Consider the following 27,187-nt stretch of genomic DNA (forward strand, 5'->3'; position numbering starts at 1 on the left):
ATACCAGTGACAGTGAGAGCTGGAGATGGTTTAAAAGGGCATAGCTGTTGGATGGCTTGTCATAACTATGAGGTTACAAGGTTAGGCTCTTGACATTTACTGGTCAAAGGTTGTTTGTTTAGGCCTCCTGGTTAAGAGGCAGGCCGGGTATACTGAGACGAAAGAAACAAACTAAAACCAAGAAAGAAAAACTGAAAGGAGTACAGCTAGTGTGATTCATTCAGGCCAGCCTTAATCCACAATAAAAAGTCCTCTTCTATCCTACCGTATATGGGCCTGCATATTATTCCAAATGGTAGTCCTCTAGTGTAGTGAATATATGTAGCCACCTCCACATTAATTTCATTTTAAACTGAATGGCTGAATAGGGATTTGTCCTCCTCTCTCTATTTGCTTCATACCACAGTATTATTATTATCTCTCTCACCACCCCCCCACCCCCCAGGACCCAAAACTCAGCAGGGGGGTTGAGCCTTTGACTTCTGATTGACAGGTCAGTGATGAGGGTATAGAGAGGAGTCGTTGCTGGGGTGAGGGGTCAAGGTCAAAGGTCAGAATCCTGCTGAGAGAGGGAGAGACTTGCTAACGAGGGAAACATTGCACAGCCATGTCGTCATCCACACAGCTCAGGTTTCGCTCTCTATTTCAGTCAACGAACTGTTGACACGTGGCAAGGGAAGAGCAAATTTATGTTTGATTACTAAAAGAGTGAATTAATCTATTGATTGGAATTAATTTGAAAACGGTCGATGAACCATGCTAATTACCATGTAAATATACAGTGGGACCACATTTATATTACACTTTCTTTCTGAAACAGTTTGGGTCCTCAATGGTTTAAATACATTACAAACTGAAACAGATCTGAAACAGTCTCAATTGCTTTCTGTAATAATATAACTCCATTCAAACTATACATTACTGCATATTTTCATATTATCTACCTGTTATTTCCAGAAACGAATAAGAAATCTAGAGAATGCTATGTCTGCGGTGGAGTTCGTATAGCCAAATACTGCTCCTCTGACAGCAGCACTAGAAGTTAACTCATTCTCCAGAGATGGAAAGTAACTAATCAGCAACAGACAGAGACACAAACAGACAGACGTAAACGTTTTTAGAGATTACTGCATTATATCACATTGCAGTGTTGTCTGTTTACCGCTAGGTGTCTCCCTTCCTGCTCCTTTCTACCTCCTCTCACACGCGATAACACAATCTGCCTCTTTTTACCTGCTGGTGTGTGTTCCAGATTTTTGTGTTGTTTTTTAATCAACATGTGTTATTTTGTATAAACAGAGATTCTACTATTTTCATCATTTAATCGTTTACATATGGCATGTGAGGGACACTAACAGGGGACACCGACAGGGGACACCGACAGCGAGGACTCGCTGTGAGAGGCTTCTACGCAAGCTGTCTGTCTCTGCGTGAGTCTGTTTGTCTGTCTACTACAAGAGAAATAAGGATTATGCAATGTTTACTATGTAACTGTCTTTGTTGGCTTGCACAGCCTGGAAAAAAAGAGAAGACTACTCCTCTATATTTCTGTCACTAAATCAGAATCAATGGTAAAGACCTCAAACCAAATTATTCTTTCAAAGGTATTGCAGAAAAATCTCCAGAACAGTAGGCTACAAAAATGTTATTCATATAGTTTTTCAGAAAATCTGCCAGTGTGCTGTAGGCAAGAAGTCCGTTGTAGTCGTTGTCCTACTGTCTGTCTGTGACTGCTATAGTACTACAGAGGTTCGGCACGCCACTCTTCCATGCAGCCTGACTCTCTCGTACTACCGTACTTGCAGTAAACACTGGTGAGCCGAGTTTACGACAGACCACGCCCCCTTCGTCCAGCTGGTGGCAACATGCGTGATGACATCACCACTGCGTTCGGCCATTGGCTGGGAGAATTCTCCGTCCTGGCCAATCACGCGTTGGCAATTTGACGTCAGCTAAGATCCCCTGTTCATTTTCTTTGGGAGAGGCGGGGCTGAGAATGATCGTCGACGTCAGACAGAGCTGAATTCAGCGCCGTGATTGGCTGTTCGGTGCGAGGTGAGGGTCTGTTGCTGAGAGAAAATAAAGAAGGAGTGTATAAATCAGTGAAAGGAGAGATACAAAGTAGTGAAAGCGGTGTAATGGCACAACATTTTACACAATAACAATTATCAAGAAAACGAATATCTCAACCATTGAACAAGGAAATGGGCTCGAGAGCAGTAAAACTTTTTAGGACCCCCTCAGCCCCCCCTTCTTTCTGAATCACTCCATCCCACTTTCCCCAATTCTTCAGGTCTGCAAAGCGAGTTGACATTACTTGCAGAAATCACAGATGAGCTTGTAGTTCTGTAAGTGCTCACACTATCAACGATCTATCTTTTCCTTGGTGTTTTCGTGATAAGAAACGTCCCAGAGTAGACTGTCTAGCCAGGGATGGCCCTTGCGCTGTCAGTTGTGGTAAACGTGCCCCATTATTTTGGAGGGGGGAGGACACCAATGCTATTCTATTGGCTAAACTCTGATTCGGTCCTTCCCTTGGGCCCACCCACACACTGTTCCTATGGTTCCCAATGCCCTTATTGGATACTGTATAGTTTGGGACTAGGCACCGGCTCGGTCTAATATCCCATAGCCATTCGCCAGATACACGTGTCAATCATGTAGACTTTGACAGCGGTCCACACCCTTTTACCGTACCGTTAACGCTGGTAGGCTACTGTACCTGTCAGAGATCTGTGATTGGTCAGAGAGGCCAGCTGTTAGTGGTTCATTCACCATTTTGAGACTGTAGTGGAAAAGGGACCCAGATCTTAATTATTATTTTTTTTAATCCCTGGTTGAGTTGCTCTGGGAAAAATACATGTTTTACGGAGGGAAATTAAAGTGCGAGCCCGGACCAGCCGAGGGATGTTACCCGCGAGCGAGCAAGCTTCCACATCTGCAAAATAGGATCGTACATGTTTCTATTGCCAACTGAATGTTTCTGTTTGGGTGAGTTTACAACAAACCGACTTGTATGTTCTTCTCCAACAAGCTAACAACAGTTACTATCAACGGCTAACGGTCGGTCTGCTTGCCCTGTTTTTCGTACTGATCGCGTGTAAAGAAGAGTGACACAGCTTTCTCGCTAAGTATCAAGGAAGGGACGAGAGAAAAGAGGAGAGGGGGTGAGGGTGCACAGTCACTAAACTTTGTCAACGGATTAACTGCATAACCTGCAAGCAAGCTACAAGTAACTTTGCACGACTATTCTCCACCTCAACGTTGCGGTAAACTTGACTTTGTGCATAGCAGTAAATAGGTAATCGACCCATCTTGCACACCCCAGTGCAGCAAATACATGACACCCCAGCATCAGCCCCAGGATTTACTATTGCTGTCCTGACTGTTTGTAAATAGTAAACGAATGGAACACTATGTCCTATTTAGCCTAAAACAGTCGCGAGCAGTTGTAATGACGTTGTTGTTACTACTACTACTACTACTGAGCAGTAGTAGCCAGATTAGCTAGCGATTTGTGTGACCCGCTAAAATGAATGCTGTTTAGCTCGCTGAATTTAACTTTTGCGCCATGAACCGTCCCTGAAGTAACTGCACAATTGGCAATATATTTTAGTGTTAGAGAAAGCTGTGCAAAGCTGCGTTGTGTAGAAAATGTCGTTAGGCTAAGCATTCGACACGGGCTGTTGTGTTTGTTTGCTTCTGGTAAGACAGCCTTAACTCCTTTGACATTGTGCAGTATGGAGTGCAGCGGCTCTAGTACTAGCTAGGCTACTCTTGCTCGGATCAGCGCAGAACCTAGGCCGGGGAGAAACAGCTCGTTTACTGTCTGGCACTATGTAACGGTTCCTCTAAGGCCGTGCTCCCACTTTTCTGCCCAGCTAAACTACTATCACAGCACTCCAGAGGCATCATGACTGCATTGAGCTGCAGTTTCCTTATAGACTTTTCTGCATTTGACATGTAGAGTATTTACAGAGTTAAACAACATTTGCAATTGGGGTGTACAGACATGTACCTTGGTGCTGTCAGAACTGACAGCATTTGCAATGTATTGCAGATTATGCATATAGAAAACGTTTGATTTTGTATCATCATCATTGCTTTCATCACTTAATTTCTGCATAAATATGAAAATCTCTCCTAGATTGAAATGTATGCTGTAGTTTAGCAGAGCAGTTTTCCATTGATTTGGCATTGGCAGTCCTGCCATTGGGTCCCAGTCAACACTGAACACCTCTGGTCCATGCTAAAGCTGTAGATCAATAACTGACTGGAGTCCTTAATGTTTGTTTCAACCTTCAATATTTCTGTTTCATCAATAATATGGACACTGACAGTCATAATTATGCCAGCAAGAAACTGACCGTATTTTAACTACGTCACAACTAAACTGATGTTCTCCACCGTAGCACCCTCACACACTCACTCACTCACACTCTCACTCACACACTCACTCACACACTCGTTCATAGTTCTCCCTCTCACTACACCAAAAATACCCTATCAAAATGAGTTCCTTTATGTCGCATTGTGCGATCACTCCACCCCCTCGTCGTATAGTGAGTACGTACACAAGAGCTACTCAAGTGTGTGTGTGTGTGATGTGTGTTATTTCATTTTTTGCTGTTTCATGTGTCTTGGTTCCCTGGTGACCCAGTTTAAGGGTAGGATGGCCCTGTCACCACAGTAAACCACGGGGGAGAATACAGTACACTACCCTGGTGCTACACCTTTTAATCCTTAGTGGTTTAGTGTGTCTTAGTGCTCCCCTCTCCATCCCGTTCCCTCCACTGCAGCCCTGCGCCCTCTCAGACGCCCATAAAATACATTTCAGAGAGGGATGAACTGCAGTGTGCCATACACACAGTGTGAAGAGGTGCAGCACCAAACAAGGTAGAGACAATGTGAAGTCCCACACTCAACATATGCTGTTTTGTACACACACTCTTGTGCGGCACATCTCCTGCACACGGGCAGTCGGGCACACACACACCCTCTGCCACAGTGTGCCGGGGCACTGCACTATATTCCTCACGATTGGTTCACAAAAATGACCATTGTGGCAGTAGTTTATAACCGTGGGCTAGTACAGTAATAAAGTGTAGTGGGACTAGGAACATGCTTTTATTCTACATGTGTGCCCATGCCTTTACACTCTCTGTTGAGATTAGATGTCTGTATTAATTACTCATCACTGTGTGTGTGTGTTGTGTGTTGTGTTGTGTGTGTGTGTGTGTGTTGTGTGTGTGTGGTCTTAGGCCAATGGAGAATTGAACAGTGTGTCTGTTCTGTAAATTCCTGGTTGAGTGTTAGTGTGTGGGACTGCTCGCTGTGTGTGTGTGTGTGTGTGTGTGTGTGTGTGTGTGTGTGTGTGTGTGTGTGTGTGTGTGTGTGTAGTCAATGCTGCTCGTATTCCAGGGTGATCGTGTTTAGGCTGATTTCTGAGTACTAGGCCTTCACTGTCTGTGCGGCTAAATGTTTATCAATCAACCCCTTTAAGGCCAGTTCTGCCAGAGGCTCTCACAATACAGAATGGAATAATTTATACATTTAGATGGATCTAGTTATTGGCCTAGTATTTTAGTTGGTACAGTGTAGGCTACATTGGATGGTACTTGAATCACATGATAAAATGTACATTGTACAACATTTGTATTGTACTGTAATTAACAGGCTAATCTCCTGTTATTGCCTTTTTTGTGATTGAGCCAGAATCAACAGATCTTTATCAAGGCCAGTAAATGATCATTGTCTTTTCCCAGAAGAAGATGCAGCATATGCTTAAAATTTCTCAGTCATTTTTTTGGAATCCAAAACATGGTATAAAGAAACAGATGTTGGGCACATACAGACAGCTACTTTTACTTTGTTACTCTTATTTTTTCAGGGACAATGCACATTAATGGGTGGCAGGTAGCCTAGCAGTTAAGAGCATTGGGCAAGTAACTGAAAGGCTTTGAATCCCAGAGCTGGCAAGGTGGAAAAATCTGCTGTTCTGCCCTTTATCAAGGCAGTTAACCCCAAACGACAACTGCATCTTGGGCGCCGATAACGTCGGTTGAATGCATTCAGTTGTGCATTTGACTAGGTATCCCCTTTCCCTAATCTACAGTCTCGGTTTTAGCCAGCCGACTAATTTTCTGCCGTCATCCCAGAGCAGTTATTAAAAACACTTAAAATGACAAGACTGACAATAAGCACATACGGAGCAGCATATGAGAAGTAACACTTAGCACGCAGACATACGGCACAATAACACAAAAAACAACCCGTTCTTTGGAATTGTGGTCTTAAATGAAAATCAACATTTAGGTTTGATGAAAAAAATACTAATTTTAGCCTTGGATGGTTGCTGATCTCTCTGGGCTGTATTCAACTAAGACCATGCCCATGATCAACACACTGACCTTGACCTGATATTTCACACTAAATCTTGTACCACACACTACTTCCAGGCAGGGTTTCACCTATATTCATTTAGCAGTGGCAAGCCGCCGCTGCTAAATTATAGCCCCCACTCCAAGAAATAGGATGTAATACATATATATATATATACAGTACCAGTCAGAAGTTTGGACACACCTACTCATTCCAGCGTTTTTCTTTATTTTTTACTATTTTCTACATTGTAGAATAATAATGAAGACATCAACACTATGAAATAACACATATGGAATCATGTACTAACCAAAAAAGTGGTTATGGTTGAAAAAATGCCAAGAGTATACAAAGCTGTCATCAAGACAAAGGGTGGCTACTTTGAAGAATCTAAAATCTAAAATATTTTGGGGGATTTTTATAAAAAGATCTGGATGGTAAAACATCAGTGTAAACTTAAATGACAAACAAACAGATATAAAGTATGTAGATAAAGGAGTTATGTCTTATAAATAAGATCATCTTTGAGAAATAACAATCACCAAGGCATGGGGCTACCATTGATTTTGTTATAATGTTTGAGTCACTCAGATAGAATTAGAACATGGCATAAGCTATGGCAAAATCACATTTATTGCAGGAAATGAGCTTTAAAACAGTCTGTAAATGTTCTCTCAGCCCCATGGCAAAATACGTAGAATTGCAGGAAATTAGCTTTAGAAAACCAACATTTTGTCTTTGTGGCCAATAGAATGGCCTTTCAAATCTTTGGTCGAAGATGTGCAATTAGCCACGCCTACTACCAAGCCCCCCCTATGCTATGTTTGCCACCGCTGCTGGAAATAAAATCCTAGGGGAAACACTGCTTCCAGGAATAGATGAATGGTCACTAACCTTGAATTCCTAGTGTGTGGAGTAATAAAACGTAATAAAATACAAATGAAATGTAGCCTACAGTAAGGCACAGTACACACACGCTAAGGGCTTTACAGTACGGCACAGTACACACACGCGAAGGGCTTTACAGTACGGCATAGTACACACACGCTAAGGGCTTTACAGTACGGCACAGTACACACACGCTAAGGGCTTTACAGTACGGCACAGTACACACACGCTAAGGGCTTTACAGTACGGCACAGTACACACACACATGCTAAGGGCTTTACAGTACGGCACAGTACACACACGCTAAGGGCTTTACAGTACGGCACAGTACACACACGCTAAGGGCTTTACAGTACGGCACAGTACACACACGCTAAGGGCTTTACAGTACGGCACAGTACACACACGCTAAGGGCTTTACAGTACGGCATAGTACACACACGCTAAGGGCTTTACAGTACGGCACAGTACACACACGCTAAGGGCTTTACAGTACGGCACAGTACACACACGCTAAGGGCTTTACAGTACGGCACAGTACACACACGCTAATGGCTTTACAGTACGGCACAGTACACACACGCTAAGGGCTTTACAGTACGGCACAGTACACACACACACGCTAAGGGCTTTACAGTACGGCACAGTACACACACGCTAAGGGCTTTACAGTACGGCACAGTACACACACGCTAAGGGCTTTACAGTACGGCACAGTACACACACACATGCTAAGGGCTTTACAGTACGGCACAGTACACACACGCTAAGGGCTTTACAGTACGGCACAGTACACACACGCTAAGGGCTTTACAGTACGGCACAGTACACACACGCTAAGGGCTTTACAGTACGGCACAGTACACACACGCTAAGGGCTTTACAGTACGGCACAGTACACACACGCTAAGGGCTTTACAGTACGGCACAGTACACACACACATGCTAAGGGCTTTATAGTATGGCACAATACACACACGCTAAGGGCTTTACAGTACGGCACAGTACACACACGCTAAGGGCTTTACAGTACGGCACAGTACACACACGCTAAGGGCTTTACAGTACGGCACAGTACACACACACGCTAAGGGCTTTACAGTACGGCACAGTACACATATGCTAAGGGCTTTACAGTACAGCACAGTACACACACGCTAAGGACTTTACAGTACAGCACAGTACACACACGCTAAGGGCTTTACAGTACGGCACAGTACACACACGCTAAGGGCTTTACAGTACAGCACAGTACACACACGCTAAGGGCTTTACAGTACGGCACAGTACACACACTCTAAGGGCTTTACAGTACAACCATTTTACTCGCAAATGCGCCTAAATATTTTGCTGAAAATTAAAATTTAGGACCACCAGTGTGCCTAGAAAAGAAATCACCCAGATGATGATTGTTGCAAAGATAATTTCACTGTACAGCAGCCCCTGAGTGGAGAATACACTGAGCACAGATTCATGACCATCATACTTGCACCATTACTACAAAGAAAACGTCTTGTTACGTCAAATATTTTTTCTACATTCCTTTGTGCGCTCCAACATTTTTCAACTTAAGCGCACAGGTGCTCCTTGTAAAAAAAGGTCTGTTTAGAGTCCTGCCGCTTTCTTATCAGCCGAAGCCAAGAGCATTTTTAAAGACCATGACCATAACCAAACACATTTTTGAGGCTTGAGATCAGATCCCTTACTAGCTCCCTCCTGACTCCTCCAACACGTATCTCACCAGCTCCCTACACTCACCACGTCCCTACACTCACCACATCCCTACACTCACCACGTCCCTACACTCACCACGTCCCTACACTCACCACCTCCCTACACTCACCACGTCCCTACACTCACCACGTCCCTACACTCACCACCTCCCTACACTCACCACGTCCCTACACTCACCACGTCCCTACACTCACCACGTCCCTACACTCACCACGTCCCTACACTCACCACGTCCCTACACTCACCACCTCCCTACACTCACCACCTCCCTACACTCACCACCTCCCTACACTCACCACCTCCCTACACTCACCACAACTAGGGACAGGAGGTTTTCCTCACAACGTCCCTACACTCACCACAACTAGGGACAGGAGGTTTTCCTCACAATGTCCCTACACTCCCCACAACTAGGAACAGGAGGTTTTCCTCACCACGTCCCTACACTCACCACAACTAGGGACAGGAGGTTTTCCTCACAACGTCCCTACACTCACCACAACTAGGGACAGGAGGTTTTCCTCACAACGTCCCTACACTCACCACAACTAGGGACAGGAGGTTTTCCTCACAACGTCCCTACACTCACCACAATTAGGGACAGGAGGTTTTGTGTACGTGGGTTGTTTACGTGGGTTGTGTACGTGGGTTGTGTGCGTGGGTTGTGTACGTGGGTTGTGTACGTGGGTTGTGTTTGTGGGTTGTGTACGTGGGTTGTGTTTGTGGGTTGTGTACGTGGGTTGTGTTTGTGGGTTGTGTACGTGGGTTGTGTTTGTGGGTGTGTACGTGGGTTGTGTATGTGTGTGATTCGTTTTTAGCAACAAACAGTTAAAACACGGTGTGTCTTAAAATGACTGTTGAAGAATTCTCCCATTAGCCTTTCCCTACACTCACCACCTCCCTACACTCACCACGTCCCTACACTCACCACCTCCCTACACTCACCACGTCCCTACACTCACCACCTCCCTACACTCACCACGTCCCTACACTCACCACCTCCCTACACTCACCACGTCCCTACACTCACCACCTCCCTACACTCACCACGTCCCTACACTCACCACGTCCCTACACTCACCACGTCCCTACACTCACCACCTCCCTACACTCACCACCTCCCTACACTCACCACCTCCCTACACTCACCACGTCCCTACACTCACCACAACTAGGGACAGGAGGTTTTCCTCACAACGTCCCTACACTCACCACAACTAGGGACAGGAGGTTTTCCTCACAATGTCCCTACACTCACCACAACTAGGAACAGGAGGTTTTCCTCACCACGTCCCTACACTCACCACAACTAGGGACAGGAGGTTTTCCTCACAACGTCCCTACACTCACCACAATTAGGGACAGGAGGTTTTCCTCACAACGTCCCTACACTCACCACAACTAGGGACAGGAGGTTTTCCTCACAACGTCCCTACACTCACCACAATTAGGGACAGGAGGTTTTGTGTACGTGGGTTGTTTACGTGGGTTGTGTACGTGGGTTGTGTACGTGGGTTGTGTACGTGGGTTGTGTACGTGGGTTGTGTTTGTGGGTTGTGTACGTGGGTTGTGTTTGTGGGTTGTGTACGTGGGTTGTGTTTGTGGGTTGTGTACGTGGGTTGTGTTTGTGGGTGTGTACGTGGGTTGTGTATGTGTGTGATTCGTTTTTAGCAACAAACAGTTAAAACACGGTGTGTCTTAAAATGACTGTTGAAGAATTCTCCCATTAGCCTTTCCCTACACTCACCACCTCCCTACACTCACCACGTCCCTACACTCACCACCTCCCTACACTCACCACGTCCCTACACTCACCACCTCCCTACACTCACCACGTCCCTACACTCACCACCTCCCTACACTCACCACGTCCCTACACTCACCACCTCCCTACACTCACCACGTCCCTACACTCACCACGTCCCTACACTCACCACGTCCCTACACTCACCACCTCCCTACACTCACCACCTCCCTACACTCACCACCTCCCTACACTCACCACGTCCCTACACTCACCACAACTAGGGACAGGAGGTTTTCCTCACAACGTCCCTACACTCACCACAACTAGGGACAGGAGGTTTTCCTCACAATGTCCCTACACTCACCACAACTAGGAACAGGAGGTTTTCCTCACCACGTCCCTACACTCACCACAACTAGGGACAGGAGGTTTTCCTCACAACGTCCCTACACTCACCACAATTAGGGACAGGAGGTTTTCTTCACAACGTCCCTACACTCACCACAACTAGGGACAGGAGGTTTTCCTCACAACGTCCCTACACTCACCACAATTAGGGACAGGAGGTTTTGTGTACGTGGGTTGTTTACGTGGGTTGTGTACGTGGGTTGTGTACGTGGGTTGTGTACGTGGGTTGTGTACGTGGGTTGTGTTTGTGGGTGTGTACGTGGGTTGTGTATGTGTGTGATTCGTTTTTAGCAACAAACAGTTAAAACACGGTGTGTCTTAAAATGACTGTTGAAGAATTCTCCCATTAGCCTTACCCTCACTTCATCTCCGAGAAATGTGTGCGTGTTTACATCCGTGTGTGTGTTTGCCTCTGTGTGTGTGTTTGCCTCTGTGTGTGTGTGTGTGTGTGTGACTGTTTTTGTCTATTTTGTTTTGCGCATCACTGAATAGTGTGCCTGACCGTGTGCCAGGGTTAAATTTTTCCCAATATGAGCACATTAAACCATGCCAGATTATTCCAAATGTGTGTCTGTGTTTGCCAGTACGAAAAAGAGACAAGGAGACACAAAAGAGAGAAAGAGTTGAAGAAAAAGGGAAAGAGAGAGTAGGGCCGGGTGTGCTAGAACGAGTGTGGAAGATCCCTATGACTCTATATGGGAAAGGCAGACCTATTGTACAGCCGGCTTACTCTTTTCTCTCTCTCTCTCTCTCTCTCTCTCTCTCTTTCTCTCGCTCTCTCGCTCTCTCGCTCTCTCTCGCTCTCTCTCGCTCTCTGTTCCATCTCTCCCTCTGTTCTCTCTCTCTCTCGCTCTCTGCCGTGTGTAGCCGTCTCTGTGTGTATTCAGCCCTCGGCCCCTGTGTGTGAGTGATCTCACCCTGCCCACCATATACCACCACTGTCTGATGGGAGTTTTAAAAAATGCCTGTTTATGCCCCATGTATTGGTGTGTGTGTTTTTACCTGATGTGTAAATGTGAGCCCAGGCACACACATGCACATACATGTCGCATTGAACTGCACAACCTGGATTTGTGTGTGTGTGTGTGTGCGTGTGCGTGTGCGTGTGCGTGAGTGTGAGTGTGCGTGTGAGTGTGTTAGTTTGTAATACAAGAGAAGTGCTCAGATGTAAAACCATATGTATTGAGTCATAGTGACCAAGCTAATGTATTAAATAATACGTGTTCAGTTTCTAGTTTAACCTCAATGATGTTACATCTGTAAAAGCTCTGTTTAGCTGGTGGAGGCTCATCCACAAATGTTAGGAACTGTGGCCTTTGAAACATCGTCATTAGCTGAAGTGGGAATCATCAACACTCTTTACTTTCTCAAATTCAGTCAACATTAATGTATATCCAGGACACACATGCACATACACACACTTTAGTGGATTACATGGAGGTGAATGGTGGTGTTATGAGCCGGTCGGTGGGAAGTCATTCAGTGCAGTACGCTTCCAGGTATGACATCATTTTGTAATCTCAGCCATTTTTGATGATGACGATAATAAATGACCACCTGCCTTTCTCTCTCTCTCTCCCTCTCATTCTCTCTCCCTCTCTCTCTCTCTCTCTCTCATTCTCTCTCTCGTCTCTCATTCTCTCTCTCGTCTCTCTGTTTTTAGTCTGATTTTCAGAAGAACAAGGAAGGAAAAAGGGCAGTGAAAAAGAGAGCAGAAGACCAGGGGGCGACCGGAAAAGAAAGAAGAAGAAGAAACAGGGTAAAAATAAGACGAGCCAAAGAAAGGAGAGCAACCGTCAGCACTCACCCCACAGAGTATAAAGGCAGAAAGGAAAAGACGAGGTGAAGAGATGAAGCCACTAAAGAGACAGAGGGGATGCTCTCCCCCCTCCACGCGGGCCAAAGGGGGGAAGAAGAGAGGGGCGACAGAGACCCCCCCAGAGAGGGACAACAGGAACAAACTCAGGAAGGAGAACCAAGGCAGACAGCCTCAAACCACGCCCCCCGCCCACTTGCCATGGAAACAATCAACAACCTCCTCTGAAAGCTCTCAGCAGGAGCCAATCAGAGGCAGTGAAACCCCAAAGAAGGAGGGACCTAGAGAGCAGGTGCCGCTAAGGCAACCTGAAGTTAAAGAGAAGACCGAGGACAGCAGAGGGGGGGTTGGGGGGAAACCAGGGGGGCCTAACAGTATCCCCACCTCCTCCCATAACAATACATCCTCACCATCCCCACCCCCACTACCAGTCCCAGCCCTACCTCCATGTCCAGTAGGAAAACAGCCACCTTCAAGGCCAGAGTCCCCAAGAAGAAGTACATTGCTGAACACTATGCTGGTAGCAATGCGCCCAGCCTCACCTTCACCCCTGCCCCCATGCACAACAGCCACAGTAACTACAGTAGTACTAGCAGTAGTATTAACATCATCAACAGCAGTAGTACTAACAGTAATAACAGTAGTAATACCATTAGTAACAGTAGTAGGACCAACACTACTATTAATGGTATTAACACTGGTACTAACAGCATTAGTAACAGCATTAGTAACAGCACAGCCATAGTAGCAGCTCAGTCAGCCACTCGTTAGCCCCCAGTGTGTCCAATGAGGAGAGGAGGGTAGCCGCTAGCAGCCACAGCCATGGCCCGGGGGAACAGGGAATGACAGGGGCCTCCATAGGGCCCAACAATGGTACTGTGGCCCCCCAGGACAGAGAAAGAGACCCCCAGGGTGGGGAGACAGAGGCAGAGGGGGCCCCTAACTCAGTACGCTCCGTATCCACGGATACAGCCAGTGAGCACGATCTGGAGGTGAACTCCCAGCCCAGTACCAGCCCTGCTAGAGCCCCCTACCATGGCAGCCTGCCCCCTTACTCTGCTACTACCTCCCAGCCCGGCACTGGCCCCAACCAGAGCCACAGAAAGGGCAGTCTGTCCGGGGCGGATGCTCTGGCCAAAGGCCTGAAGAACCAGAGAGTTCTAGCCCGCTGTCGATGGAGAGACAGACGTAACGGAGAGCAAGGTGGGAGGGAGAGAGAGAGGGATGGACCCCTGTCTCCTATGTTCAGGGCTGGGGTGGTGCGGCGGGTGAGTGGGGGCAGTGCTGATATCCAGCTGCAGGGGGAGGAGGGGATACTCTGTTACCCCTTTCAGGGGGGGACCGCACACCCGGAGGGGGAGGAGACGGGCGTGGAGTTCATCCTGGACGCCCCTCCACCCGGCACGGCGTCCGTGGCCATCGGGACACGCGTATGTGTACCTTTCGGAGGGGGAGGGGGGCGAGATGGGGGTGAACAGGGGACACCTCAGCTATACAGAGAAGGGGTGCTGTCCCAGGTAGACCCCCACCCTGCCGTGTCGTTCCCCTACAGGGTGCTACTGTGTGAGGATCTAGAGGCGCTGGAGAATGGAGGGAGGGAGGAGGAGGGAGGGATGGAGGAGAAGAGGAGGAGGGCGCAGGCCCAGGCTGTATGGGTGTCCAGACAGAGCCTGAGGCTGCTGACTCCCCCCTGGGAACTGCCTCACCCAGGGGGGGCGAGAAGGAGAGAGAGAGGGAGGAGAGGGAGAGGAGGGAGGAGATGGAGGTGGAGAGGGAGGTGTGCCAGCTGAGTATTGGGATGGCGCTGGGTGGGCCGATGGGAGGGGGGGTGAGGTTGGTGCATAGCTTCTCTCCAGATGGGGTGGTGGGGGGGCATCACTATGGAAACGTCCCGCCCCATCCCTCCTCGTTGGTAACGACCAGTGTTGTCACCATCACTGGAGAGGGTTACCCTGACAGAGAGATAGAACAAGAGAGGGAACAAGAGAGACAGAAACAGCCCCAAACACCAGAGGATGACATGGAGATGTCTAGGTTCAGTATGGGCACCCAGCATCGCCTCATCCTCTCCAAGCCCCTCCTCGGGGGGCACAGCTACCCCTCCTCCCAACACCTGGTCCAGGGCCTGGGCACGCCACTGGGCTCTCACCTGTCCTCCCTCACCTTGCCTGGCCCCGAGGCCCTGGGCATGACCCCCCCACCACACCTACCCCCTTCCAAGAGCGCCCTGGTCCCCCTGGACAAGACCCCCTCCCAGATCCCAACCCCTACCCCTGGAGGGGGGTCTACCTCCTCCTCAGCCTCCTCCTCACGCTCCCGCACCCCCCTGTCGGCCGCCCTGCAGAAGTACAAGAAGGGGGACGTGGTGTGCACCCCTAACGGTATCCGCAAGAAGTTCAACGGCAAGCAGTGGAGACGCCTCTGTTCCAGAGAGGGCTGTATGAAGGAGTCCCAGAGACGAGGCTACTGCTCACGCCACCTCTCCATGAGAACTAAAGAGATGGAGGGAGCGGGAGGAGGGGGAGAGAGGGACAGGGGCAGAGGAGGAGGGGGGAGCAGTTCAGGGACGGTCACCCCCTCAGACCTGCGTGGGTTTGACTGGGATGAGACGTCCAGAGACAGCAGCGAGGCCAGCAGTAGAGGAGACTCCCGCCCTCGGCTGGTGCTGCCCTCCCTCCTACCCCATGACTTCTCCAGGTTTGACTTTGACGAGTGTGAGGCAGCAACCATGCTGGTATCTCTGGGCAGCTCTCACTCTGGGACCCCCTCCTTCTCCCCCAATCTCCAACCAGTCCCCTTTCTCCCCTGCCCCTTCTCCCTCACCCTCCCCCCTCTTCGGATTCCGTCCCGCCAACTTCTCCCCCATCACCGCCTCCTCCGTCCTCCCCCCTCCTCGCAGACACAGACACCCCAGTGCCACAGGGGGAAAGCTGGGCACCCCTGGGGGGGCAGAGAGGGAGAGGCATACCTCAGGGGTCCAGCCGTCCTTCCACACTAACATGACCTTCACTGTCCCCATGAGCCCTAGCAAACGCAAAACAGACGTTCCCCCTCCTCCCTCATCCCACCCCCACCACGACTACCCCCCCAAACCTGAGCTGGAGCAGGGGGACCTGAACCCTGCCTCGTTCCCCGTCCTTTCCCCCCAGACCCCAGCACACACCCACGCTTATACACCCACCTTCTCCTGTCCCCGAGGGGTGAGCACACCAACCAGCCGGCCCCCCTCCTCCTCCGCCACTTCCCCTCCTCCCCTCCTGGTGTCCCCAACTCCCCCCTCCCCTCCAGACTCAGGCTCCTGCCGTTTCCACCCCACATCCCAGCAGGCCTTGCGGGACTCTCCAGTGATCGTGCGGAACCCGGAGGTTCCTCTGGCCAAGTTCACAGAGCGTCCGTTAGGCCGTGGGGGGGGGGGAGTAGGTGATCCTAAGAGTCTTAACAGCGTTACTCCCCAGCCTGTCTCCACTCTCCAAGTCCCTGTACCCATCAACGCTGCTGCTGCCACGGCAACCAACGACACCGTCCTCCTCCAGAGCCCCACCCCCACCCTAGTGCTGGTGTCATCCGCCCCGCCCTCCCTGACCTCCATCACCCCCGGTTACCCCACTTTGGCTTGCATCTCCATCTCCACCACGCCCCCCTCTTCGGGACCCCCCCTCACCAACCCAGCCAGCCCAGGGGAAGGGCGGGGTAGGACGGAGAGGACAGGCTCGTTTGGGGGGGAGGTTCAGCAGCCAGTGGCCTGTCACCCCTCTCCTACAGCCCTGCTGCCCCTCATACTGCCTGCAGAGAACCTGCACCCCACACCATGCAAAGATATCATCATGGGACGCCCCGGGACAGGTGAGACACACTGGGAGACAGCCTGGACATGAAGGGATGAGATGGGGTAGAGGAACAGGGGGAGGGATGAGATGGGGTAGAGGAACGGGAGGGATAAGATGGGGTAGAGGAACAGGGGAGGGATGAGATGGGGTAGAGGAACAGGGGAGGGATGAGATGGGGTAGAGGAACAGGGGAGGGATGAGATGGGGTAGAGGAACAGGGGAGGGATGAGATGGGGTAGAGGCACGGGGAGCGATGAGATTTGAGTAGAGTCACGGGGAGCGATGAGATTTGAGTAGAGGAACAGGGGAGGGATGAAATGGGGTAGAGGAACTAAGAGGGATGAGTTTTGGGCAGAGAAACAGGGAGAGGGATGCAGGGGGGTGAGAGATGCTATGATTATAATGTTCTGATTATTTAATGTGACTACTAGGCTTTGATTATTGTGTTGAACTCCATGCGAGGACCTAGGTTGGCATCATGAAATGGAAGAGCTTTTGAAACGTGAATGCACTGTTTGTTGTAGCAGCAGCATGAAAATGGTTACCTAGTTTCATTTTCCACCAAATTCACATTTATGGAACAGGGATTGACTTCTGGGCAGGTCGTTTCACTCGTCAAACAGAATGAGTTAAGTGACATTTAGTGAAGGGAGGGTACTGGGATGTCTGGTCTGTTCAGCAGGGCTTACAGTCCGTGCTTTCCTTGCTCCTTGGGACCTCCCTACCCCATTGAAGTTGGCATTTTAAAATACTTTAGGTTAGGGTAACAGGAGGGGTTAGGGTTTAGGGTAACAGTAGGGGTTAGGGTTTAGGGTAACAGAAGGGGTTAGGGTTTAGGGTAACAGTAGGGGTTAGGGTTTAGGGTAACAGTAGGGGTTAGGGTTTAGGGTAACAGTAGGGGTTAGGGATTAGGGTAACTGTAGGGATTAAGGTTAGTGTTTAGGGTAACAGTAGGGATTAAGGTTAGGTTAGGGACATCCCAAGGATCCCGGATAGCACTAACCCAGTTCTTACAGTAACAAGGAAGGGCTGGTCGGTGACTGTTGGGTCAGAGTAGGGAAATCAGTTCAGTTTAAATGGGTATAAAATACAGGATATACTGTATGTAATGTAGGCCACATACGGACCGTTTCCCCCATCTCTCGCTGGGTGTGTGTCATCATTGTTTGGAGGGGTTAGGGTTTAGGGTAACAGTAGGGGTTAGGGTTTAGGGTAACAGTAGGGGTTAGGGTTTACGGTAACAGTAGGGGTTATGGTTTAGGGCAACAGTAGGGGTTAGGGTTTAGGGTAACAGTAGGGGTTAGGGTTTAGGGTAACAGGAGGGGTTAGGGTTTAGGGTAACAGTAGGGATTAAGGTTAGGGTTAGGGGTAACAGTAGGGGTTAGGGTTTAGGGTAACAGTAGGGGTTAGGATTTAGGGTAACAGTAGGGATTAGGGTTTAGGGTAACAGTAGGGGTTAGGGTTTAGGGCAACAGTAGGGTTTAGGGTAACAGTAGGGGTTAGGGTTTAGGGTAACAGTAGGGGTTAGGGTTTAGGGTAACAGTAGGGGTTAGGGTTTAGGGTAACAGTAGGGATTAGGGTAACTGTAGGGATTAAGGTTAGTGTTTAGGGTGACAGTAGGGATTAAGGTTAGGTTAGGGACATCCCAAGGATCCCGGATAGCACTAACCCAGTTCTTACAGTAACAAGGAAGGGCTGGTCGGTGACTGTTGGGTCAGAGTAGGGAAATCAGTTCAGTTTAAATGGGTATAAAATACAGGATATACTGTATGTAATGTAGGCCACATACGGACCGTTTCCCCCATCTCTCGCTGGGTGTGTGTCATCATTGTTTGGAGGGGTTAGGGTTTAGGGTAACAGTAGGGGTTAGGGTTTAGGGTAACAGTAGGGGTTAGGGTTTACGGTAACAGTAGGGGTTAGGGTTTAGGGCAACAGTAGGGGTTAGGGTTTAGGGTAACAGTAGGGGTTAGGGTTTAGGGTAACAGGAGGGGTTAGGGTTTAGGGTAACACTAGGGATTAAGGTTAGGGTTAGGGGTAACAGTAGGGGTTAGGGTTTAGGGTAACAGTAGGGGTTAGGATTTAGGGTAACAGTAGGGATTAGGGTTTAGGGTAACAGTAGGGGTTAGGGTTTAGGGCAACAGTAGGGGTTAGGGTTTAGGGTAACAGTAGGGGTTAGGGTTTAGGGTAACAGTAGGGGTTAGGGTTTACGGTAACAGTAGGGATTAAGGTTAGGGTTTAGGGTAACAGTAGGGTTTAGGGTAACAGTAGGGATTAAGGTTAGGGTTTAGGGTAACAGGAGGGGTTAGGGTTTAGGGTAACAGTACGGGTTAGGGTTTAGGGTAACAGAAGGGGTTAGGGTTTAGGGTAACAGTAGGGGTTAGGGTTTAGGGTAACAGTAGGGGTTAGGGTTGAGGGTAACAGTAGGGGTTAGGGTTTAGGGTAACTGTAGGGATTAAGGTTAGTGTTTAGGGTAACAGTAGGGATTAAGGTTAGGTTAGGGACATCCCAAGGATCCCGGATAGCACTAACCCAGTTCTTACAGTAACAAGGAAGGGCTGGTCGGTGACTGTTGGTTCAGAGTAGGGAAATCAGTTCAGTTTAAATGGTTATAAAATACAGGATATACTGTATGTAATGTAGGCCACATACGGACCGTTTCCCCCATCTCTCGCTGGGTGTGTGTCATCATTGTTTGGAGGGGTTAGGGTTTAGGGTAACAGTAGGGGTTAGGGTTTAGGGTAACAGTAGGGGTTAGGGTAACAATAGGGATTAAGGTTAGGGTTTAGGGTAACAGGAGGGGTTAGGGTTTAGGGTAACAGTAGGGGTTAGGGTTTAGGGTAACAGAAGGGGTTAGGGTTTAGGGTAACAGTAGGGGTTAGGGTTTAGGGTAACAGTAGGGGTTAGGGTTTAGGGTAACAGTAGGGGTTAGGGTTTAGGGTAACAGTAGGGGTTAGGGTTTAGGGTAACTGTAGGGATTAAGGTTAGGGTTAGGGGTAACAGTAGGGGTTAGGGTTTAGGGTAACAGTAGGGGTTAGGATTTAGGGTAACAGTAGGGATTAGGGTTTAGGGTAACAGTAGGGGTTAGGGTTTAGGGCAACAGTAGGGTTTAGGGTAACAGTAGGGGTTAGGGTTTAGGGTAACAGTAGGGGTTAGGGTTTAGGGTAACAGTAGGGGTTAGGGTTTAGGGTAACAGTAGGGATTAGGGTAACTGTAGGGATTAAGGTTAGTGTTTAGGGTGACAGTAGGGATTAAGGTTAGGTTAGGGACATCCCAAGGATCCCGGATAGCACTAACCCAGTTCTTACAGTAACAAGGAAGGGCTGGTCGGTGACTGTTGGGTCAGAGTAGGGAAATCAGTTCAGTTTAAATGGGTATAAAATACAGGATATACTGTATGTAATGTAGGCCACATACGGACCGTTTCCCCCATCTCTCGCTGGGTGTGTGTCATCATTGTTTGGAGGGGTTAGGGTTTAGGGTAACAGTAGGGGTTAGGGTTTAGGGTAACAGTAGGGGTTAGGGTTTACGGTAACAGTAGGGGTTAGGGTTTAGGGCAACAGTAGGGGTTAGGGTTTAGGGTAACAGTAGGGGTTAGGGTTTAGGGTAACAGGAGGGGTTAGGGTTTAGGGTAACAGTAGGGATTAAGGTTAGGGTTAGGGGTAACAGTAGGGGTTAGGGTTTAGGGTAACAGTAGGGGTTAGGATTTAGGGTAACAGTAGGGATTAGGGTTTAGGGTAACAGTAGGGGTTAGGGTTTAGGGCAACAGTAGGGTTTAGGGTAACAGTAGGGGTTAGGGTTTAGGGTAACAGTAGGGGTTAGGGTTTAGGGTAACAGTAGGGGTTAGGGTTTAGGGTAACAGTAGGGATTAGGGTAACTGTAGGGATTAAGGTTAGTGTTTAGGGTGACAGTAGGGATTAAGGTTAGGTTAGGGACATCCCAAGGATCCCGGATAGCACTAACCCAGTTCTTACAGTAACAAGGAAGGGCTGGTCGGTGACTGTTGGGTCAGAGTAGGGAAATCAGTTCAGTTTAAATGGGTATAAAATACAGGATATACTGTATGTAATGTAGGCCACATACGGACCGTTTCCCCCATCTCTCGCTGGGTGTGTGTCATCATTGTTTGGAGGGGTTAGGGTTTAGGGTAACAGTAGGGGTTAGGGTTTAGGGTAACAGTAGGGGTTAGGGTTTACGGTAACAGTAGGGGTTAGGGTTTAGGGCAACAGTAGGGGTTAGGGTTTAGGGTAACAGTAGGGGTTAGGGTTTAGGGTAACAGGAGGGGTTAGGGTTTAGGGTAACACTAGGGATTAAGGTTAGGGTTAGGGGTAACAGTAGGGGTTAGGGTTTAGGGTAACAGTAGGGGTTAGGATTTAGGGTAACAGTAGGGATTAGGGTTTAGGGTAACAGTAGGGGTTAGGGTTTAGGGCAACAGTAGGGGTTAGGGTTTAGGGTAACAGTAGGGGTTAGGGTTTAGGGTAACAGTAGGGGTTAGGGTTTACGGTAACAGTAGGGATTAAGGTTAGGGTTTAGGGTAACAGTAGGGTTTAGGGTAACAGTAGGGATTAAGGTTAGGGTTTAGGGTAACAGGAGGGGTTAGGGTTTAGGGTAACAGTACGGGTTAGGGTTTAGGGTAACAGAAGGGGTTAGGGTTTAGGGTAACAGTAGGGGTTAGGGTTTAGGGTAACAGTAGGGGTTAGGGTTGAGGGTAACAGTAGGGGTTAGGGTTTAGGGTAACTGTAGGGATTAAGGTTAGTGTTTAGGGTAACAGTAGGGATTAAGGTTAGGTTAGGGACATCCCAAGGATCCCGGATAGCACTAACCCAGTTCTTACAGTAACAAGGAAGGGCTGGTCGGTGACTGTTGGTTCAGAGTAGGGAAATCAGTTCAGTTTAAATGGTTATAAAATACAGGATATACTGTATGTAATGTAGGCCACATACGGACCGTTTCCCCCATCTCTCGCTGGGTGTGTGTCATCATTGTTTGGAGGGGTTAGGGTTTAGGGTAACAGTAGGGGTTAGGGTTTAGGGTAACAGTAGGGGTTAGGGTAACAATAGGGATTAAGGTTAGGGTTTAGGGTAACAGGAGGGGTTAGGGTTTAGGGTAACAGTAGGGGTTAGGGTTTAGGGTAACAGAAGGGGTTAGGGTTTAGGGTAACAGTAGGGGTTAGGGTTTAGGGTAACAGTAGGGGTTAGGGTTTAGGGTAACAGTAGGGGTTAGGGTTTAGGGTAACTGTAGGGATTAAGGTTAGTGTTTAGGGTAACAGTACGGATTAAGGTTAGGTTAGGGACATCCCAAGGATCCCGGATAGCACTAACCCAGTTCTTACAGTAACAAGGAAGGGCTGGTCGGTGACTGTTGGGTCAGAGTAGGGAAATCAGTTCAGTTTAAATGGGTATAAAATACAGGATATACTGTATGTAATGTAGGCCACATACGGACCGTTTCCCCCATCTCTCGCTGGGTGTGTGTCATCATTGTTTGAGACTGGGTTTAGATAGAGAGTGGGGAAGCCTCTGAAAGAGAGGATGGGAGGATGAATGACATTTGGGGTTTTGTCTTTGAGAGAATGCAACTGACATGAATCCTCTCAGGCCCATCTCTGCAGTGCCGTCTGACTGTAAGAAGGGGTATAGTCCCAGTTAGGATACGGTATGTAGGCTACCACTGCACCAGTACAGTCAGTTCTACCATTCTGGTGTGTGTGTGTGTGTTCTGGTGTGTGTGTCAGTTTATCTAATAAACAATAGGACAGTATTGACAGGAGGTAATCCCACAGGAGAACCAGAGGTGTGTGTGTGTGTGTGTGTGTGTGTGTGTGTGTGTGTGTGTGTGTGTGTGTGTGTGTGTGTGTGTGTGTGTGTGTGTGTGTGTGTGTGTGTGTGTGTGTGTGTGTGTGTGTGTGTGTGTGTGTGTGTGTGTGCGTGTGTGTGCGTGCGTGCGTGCGCGTGTGTGTGTGTGAGTGTGTGTCTCTAAAGAGACGGAGGGATGGTTTGGTTAGCTGCCTTTCACCAAATGCTATTATCTACTTATGACAATTATCAATGACGCATTGTGTGTGTGTTTGAGCGTGTGTGTGTGTCTCTGTGTCATGTTGTATAGTATGAAGGGGTAAAATAAGGTCTGGGAGTTATTTTTGAGTGAGTTGCATTGGGCTCGTCCATTTTAGAGTTGTGTTTTGCACGTGCACGTTACAGTGCCAGAGTGCATGTGGGTGTGTAAAGAATCCTCTGTGCTTCAAGCTCCTGTGTGGGCTCTCTTTCTCTCTGTGTGTCTCTGTGTGTGTTGTCTTTCTCTGTGTATCTGTGTGTGTGTGTGTTCTCTTTCTCTCTGTGTGTCTCTGTATGTGATCAATAAACAATGAATCAACATTTCTCCATCTGCGCTGGAGCAGTGGTATGACATTTAGATGGCCTGTTGTTGTATTCAGTGTGTGTGTGATTGTATGTGTTGTAGGTCTAGCTATTTGTCTGTCTTTGCGAGACAAGTGTATGTGGGTGTTTTCTCTCTCTTGAGAGAAAGAGGGTGTGAGTTCTTGTTTGTGCATGTGGTTGTCAGAGAGAAACTAGGGAGAAGTGTGTGTGCTTACTGCGTAGTTAAGATGAGCTTTGAGTGTAAAACTGCAACACACACACAACAAATAGCCTAAGATATTGCAGATAAAAGTGACATTATACACTTGAAGTCGGAAGTTTACATACACCTTAGCCAAATACATTTAAACTCAGTTTTTCACAATTCCTGACATTTAATCCTAGTAAAAATGCCCTATTTTAGGTCAGTTAGGATCACCACTTTATTTTAAGAATGTGAAATGTCAGAATAATAGTAGAGAGAATTATTTATTTCAGCTTTTATTTCTTTCATCCAGTAGGTGGGGGGCGGGGCATCAGGGTAGCCTAGTGGTTAGAGTGTTGGACTAGTAACCGAAAGGTTGCAAGTTCAAACCCCCAAGCTGACAAGGTACAAATCTGTCGTTCTGCCCCTGAACAGGCAGTTAACCCACTGTTCCTAGGCCGTCATTGAAAATAAGAATTTGTTCTTAACTGACTTGCCTAGTTAAATAAAGGTAAAATAAATAAAAGGTCAGAAGTTTACATACACTCAATTAGTATTTGGTAGCATTGCCTTTAAATTGTTTAACTTGGGTCAAATGTTTCAGGTAGCCTTCCACAAGCTTCCCACAATAAGTTGTGCGAAGTCCCACATTCCTCCTGACAGAGCTGGTGTAACTGAGTCAGGTTTTGTAGGCCTCCTTGCTCGCTCATGCTTTTTCAGTTCTGCCCACAAGGATTAGGATTGAGGTCAGGGCTTTGTGATGGCCACCTTGACTTTGTTGTCCTTAAAACTTGTTGGGGATAGGGGGCAGTATTTACACTTTGGACGAATTGTGTGCCCATAGTGAACTGCATCCTACTCTGTCCTAGATTGCTAATATATGCATATTATTATTACTATTGGATAGAAAACACTCTGAAGTTTCTAAAACTGTTTGAATTATGTCTGTGAGTATAACAGAACTCATAGGGCAGGAAATCTTCCAAACGGGAAGTGAAATTCTGAATGCGGGTCTAATTTTAAGTCATCGCCTCTTCACTTCCAAATAAGATCTGGATCTGTTAGCACTTCCTACGCCTTCCACTAGATGTCCTCATTCAGTAGAATGTGGAATGAAGCCTCTGGTGTGAACTTTGACTGAATGGGAGGGGAATGAGTCACTGTCCTGGCAGAATGCAATTTCCCTGTTGCGCGTTCGTCTGTTGATATCACCATCGTTCCATTTGGCTGCAGATGAAAACGTATGTTCCGGTTGGAACGTTATTGGATATATATGAAAATAACATCCTGAAGATTGATTCTCTACTTAGTTTGACCAGTTTATTCGACCTGGAATATATATTTTTTATGTTTTCGTCCGAGTTCTCCTGGACCAGCGTCAGCTTTTGGGCACGTGAGCTGAAAGTGCTAGCAAATGCAGCTAATTGGACACTAGTATTGTACATTATGGAACAAAACAACAATTTATTGTGGAACTAGGACTCCTTGCACTGCATTCTGATGAAAGATCATCAAAGGTAAGAGAATATTTATGATGTAATTTCTGTTGACTCCAACATGGCGGAAAAATATATTTACGTATGAGCGCCGTCTCAGATTATTGCATGGTAGGCTTTTTTCGTAACGTTTAAAAAAAATCTGACACAGCGGTTGCATTAAGAACCAGTGTATCTTTAATTATATGTAGAACATGTATCTTTCGTCAAAGTTTATGATGAGTATTTCTGTTGTCTGGCGTAGCTCTCTGTAATTACTCCGGATATTTTGGAGGCATTTCTGAACATGGCGTCAATGTAAACCGAGATTTGTGGATATAAATATGTATATTATCGAATAAAACATAAATGTATTGTTAACATGTCATATGAGTGTCATCTGATGAAGATTATCAAAGGTTAGTGATTCATTTTATCTCTAATTCTGCTTTTATGACTCCTATCTTTGGCTGGGAAAAATGGCTGTTTTTTTGTTGATTTGGTGGTGGTCTAACATAAATATATGTTGTGTTTTCGCTGTAAAACATTTCAAAAATCGGACATGATGGGTAGATGAACAAGATGTTTATCTTTTATTTGTTGTATTGAACTTGTTAATGTGTGAAAGTTAAATATTTCTAAAGAATTTTTTTAATTCCCCGCACCACCTTTTCAGCTGAATGGGGGGTTTTATAACAGGTTTTAAGCCATTTTGCCACAACTTTGGAAGTATGCTTGGGGTCATTGTCCATTTGGAAGATCCATTTGTGACCAAGCATTAACTTCCTGACTGATGTTTTGAGATGTTGCTTCAATATATCCACATAATTTCCCTGACTCATGATGCCATCTATTTTGTGAAGTGCACCAGTCCCTCCTGCAGCAAAGCACCCCACAACATGATGCTGCCACCCCCGTGCTTCACCGTTGGGATGGTGTTCTTCGGCTTGCAAGCCTCCCCTTTTTACTCCAAACATAACGATGGTCATTATAGCCAAACAGTTCTATTTTTGTTTCATCAGACCAGAGGACATTTCTCCAAAAAGTATGGTATTTGTCCCCATGTGCAATTGCAAACCGTTGTCTGGCTTTTTTACGGCGGTTTTGGAGCAGTGGCTTCTTCCTTGCTGAGCGGCCTTTCAGGTTATGTCGATATAAGACTAATTTTACTGTGGATATAAATACCTTTTTTAACCTGTTTCCTCCAGCATCTTCACAAGGTCCTTTGCTGATGTTCTTGGATTGATTTGCACTTTTCACACCAAAGTACGTTAATCTCTAGGAGACCAAACGCATCTCCTTCCTGTGCGGTATGACGGCTGAGTGGTCCCATGGTGTTTATACTTGCGTACTATTGTTTGAAAAGATGAACATGGCGTTTGGAAATTGCTCCCAAGGATGAACCAGACTTGTGGAGGTCTACAATTCTTTTTCTGAGGTTTTGGCAGATTTCTTTTGATTTTCCCATGATGTCAAGCTAAGAGGCACTGAGTTTGAAGGTAGGCCTTGACATACATCCACAGGTACACCTCCAATTGACTCAAATGATGTCAATTAGCCTATCAGAAGCTTCTAAAGTCATGACATCATTTTCTGGAATTTTCCAAGCTGCTTAAAGGCACAGTCAACTTAGTGTATGTCAACTTCTAACCCACTGGAATTGTGATACAGTGAATTATAAGTTAAATAATCTGTCTGTAAACAATTGTTGGAAAAATGACTTATGTCGTGCACAAAGTAGATGTCTTAACAGACTTGCCACAACTATAGTTTTTTAACAAGAAATTTGTGGAGTGGTTGAAAAACAAGTTTTAATGACCTAAGTGTATGTAAACTTCCGACTTCAACTGTATACACTGAAAATAAATATAAACGCAACATGGAACTATTTCAACGACTTTACTGAGTTACAGTTCATATAAGGAAATCAGTCAGTTGAAATAAATAAATTAGGCCCTAATCTGGGAACCAGGCCCAGCCAATTAGAATTTGCTTTTCCCACAAAAGAGCTTTATTGCAGACAGAAATACTCCTCAGTTTCATCAGCTGTCCGGGTGGCTGGCCTCAGACGGTCCCGCAGGTAAAGAGGCTGGATGTGGAGTTCCTGGGCTGGCATGGTTACACGTGGTCTGCGGTTGTGAGGCCAGTTGGACGTACTGCCAAATTATCGAAAACAAGGCGGCTTATGGTAGAGAAATTGACATTAAATTCTCTGACAACAGCTCTGGTGGCCATTCCTGCAGTCAGTATGCCAATTGACAAAACTGCACATTTTAGAAGTGGCCTTTTATTGTCCCCAGGTCAAGGTGCAACTATGTAATGATCATGCTGTTTAATCAGCTTCTTGATTTGG

At 47.2% G+C, this 27,187-nt stretch overlaps 1 protein-coding gene across 1 annotated transcript in view; it reads left to right on the forward strand.

Annotated features, from left to right (window-relative positions):
• The first annotated feature begins 2,793 nt into the window (after positions 1 to 2,793).
• The window catches only part of LOC109878889 (protein capicua homolog), a 63,521-nt gene continuing 39,127 nt past the window's right edge, over positions 2,794 to 27,187 (forward strand). The window contains 3 exon segments of the mRNA XM_031786358.1: positions 2,794 to 2,991; positions 12,822 to 15,750; positions 15,752 to 16,817. Of these exon segments, the coding sequence (XP_031642218.1) occupies positions 14,626 to 15,750; positions 15,752 to 16,817 (2,191 nt within the window). The 5' untranslated portion in view covers positions 2,794 to 2,991; positions 12,822 to 14,625.

This window comes from Oncorhynchus kisutch, linkage group LG2 (genome assembly GCF_002021735.2).
Source record: "Oncorhynchus kisutch isolate 150728-3 linkage group LG2, Okis_V2, whole genome shotgun sequence".
Classification (NCBI taxonomy): Eukaryota; Metazoa; Chordata; class Actinopteri; order Salmoniformes; family Salmonidae; genus Oncorhynchus; species Oncorhynchus kisutch.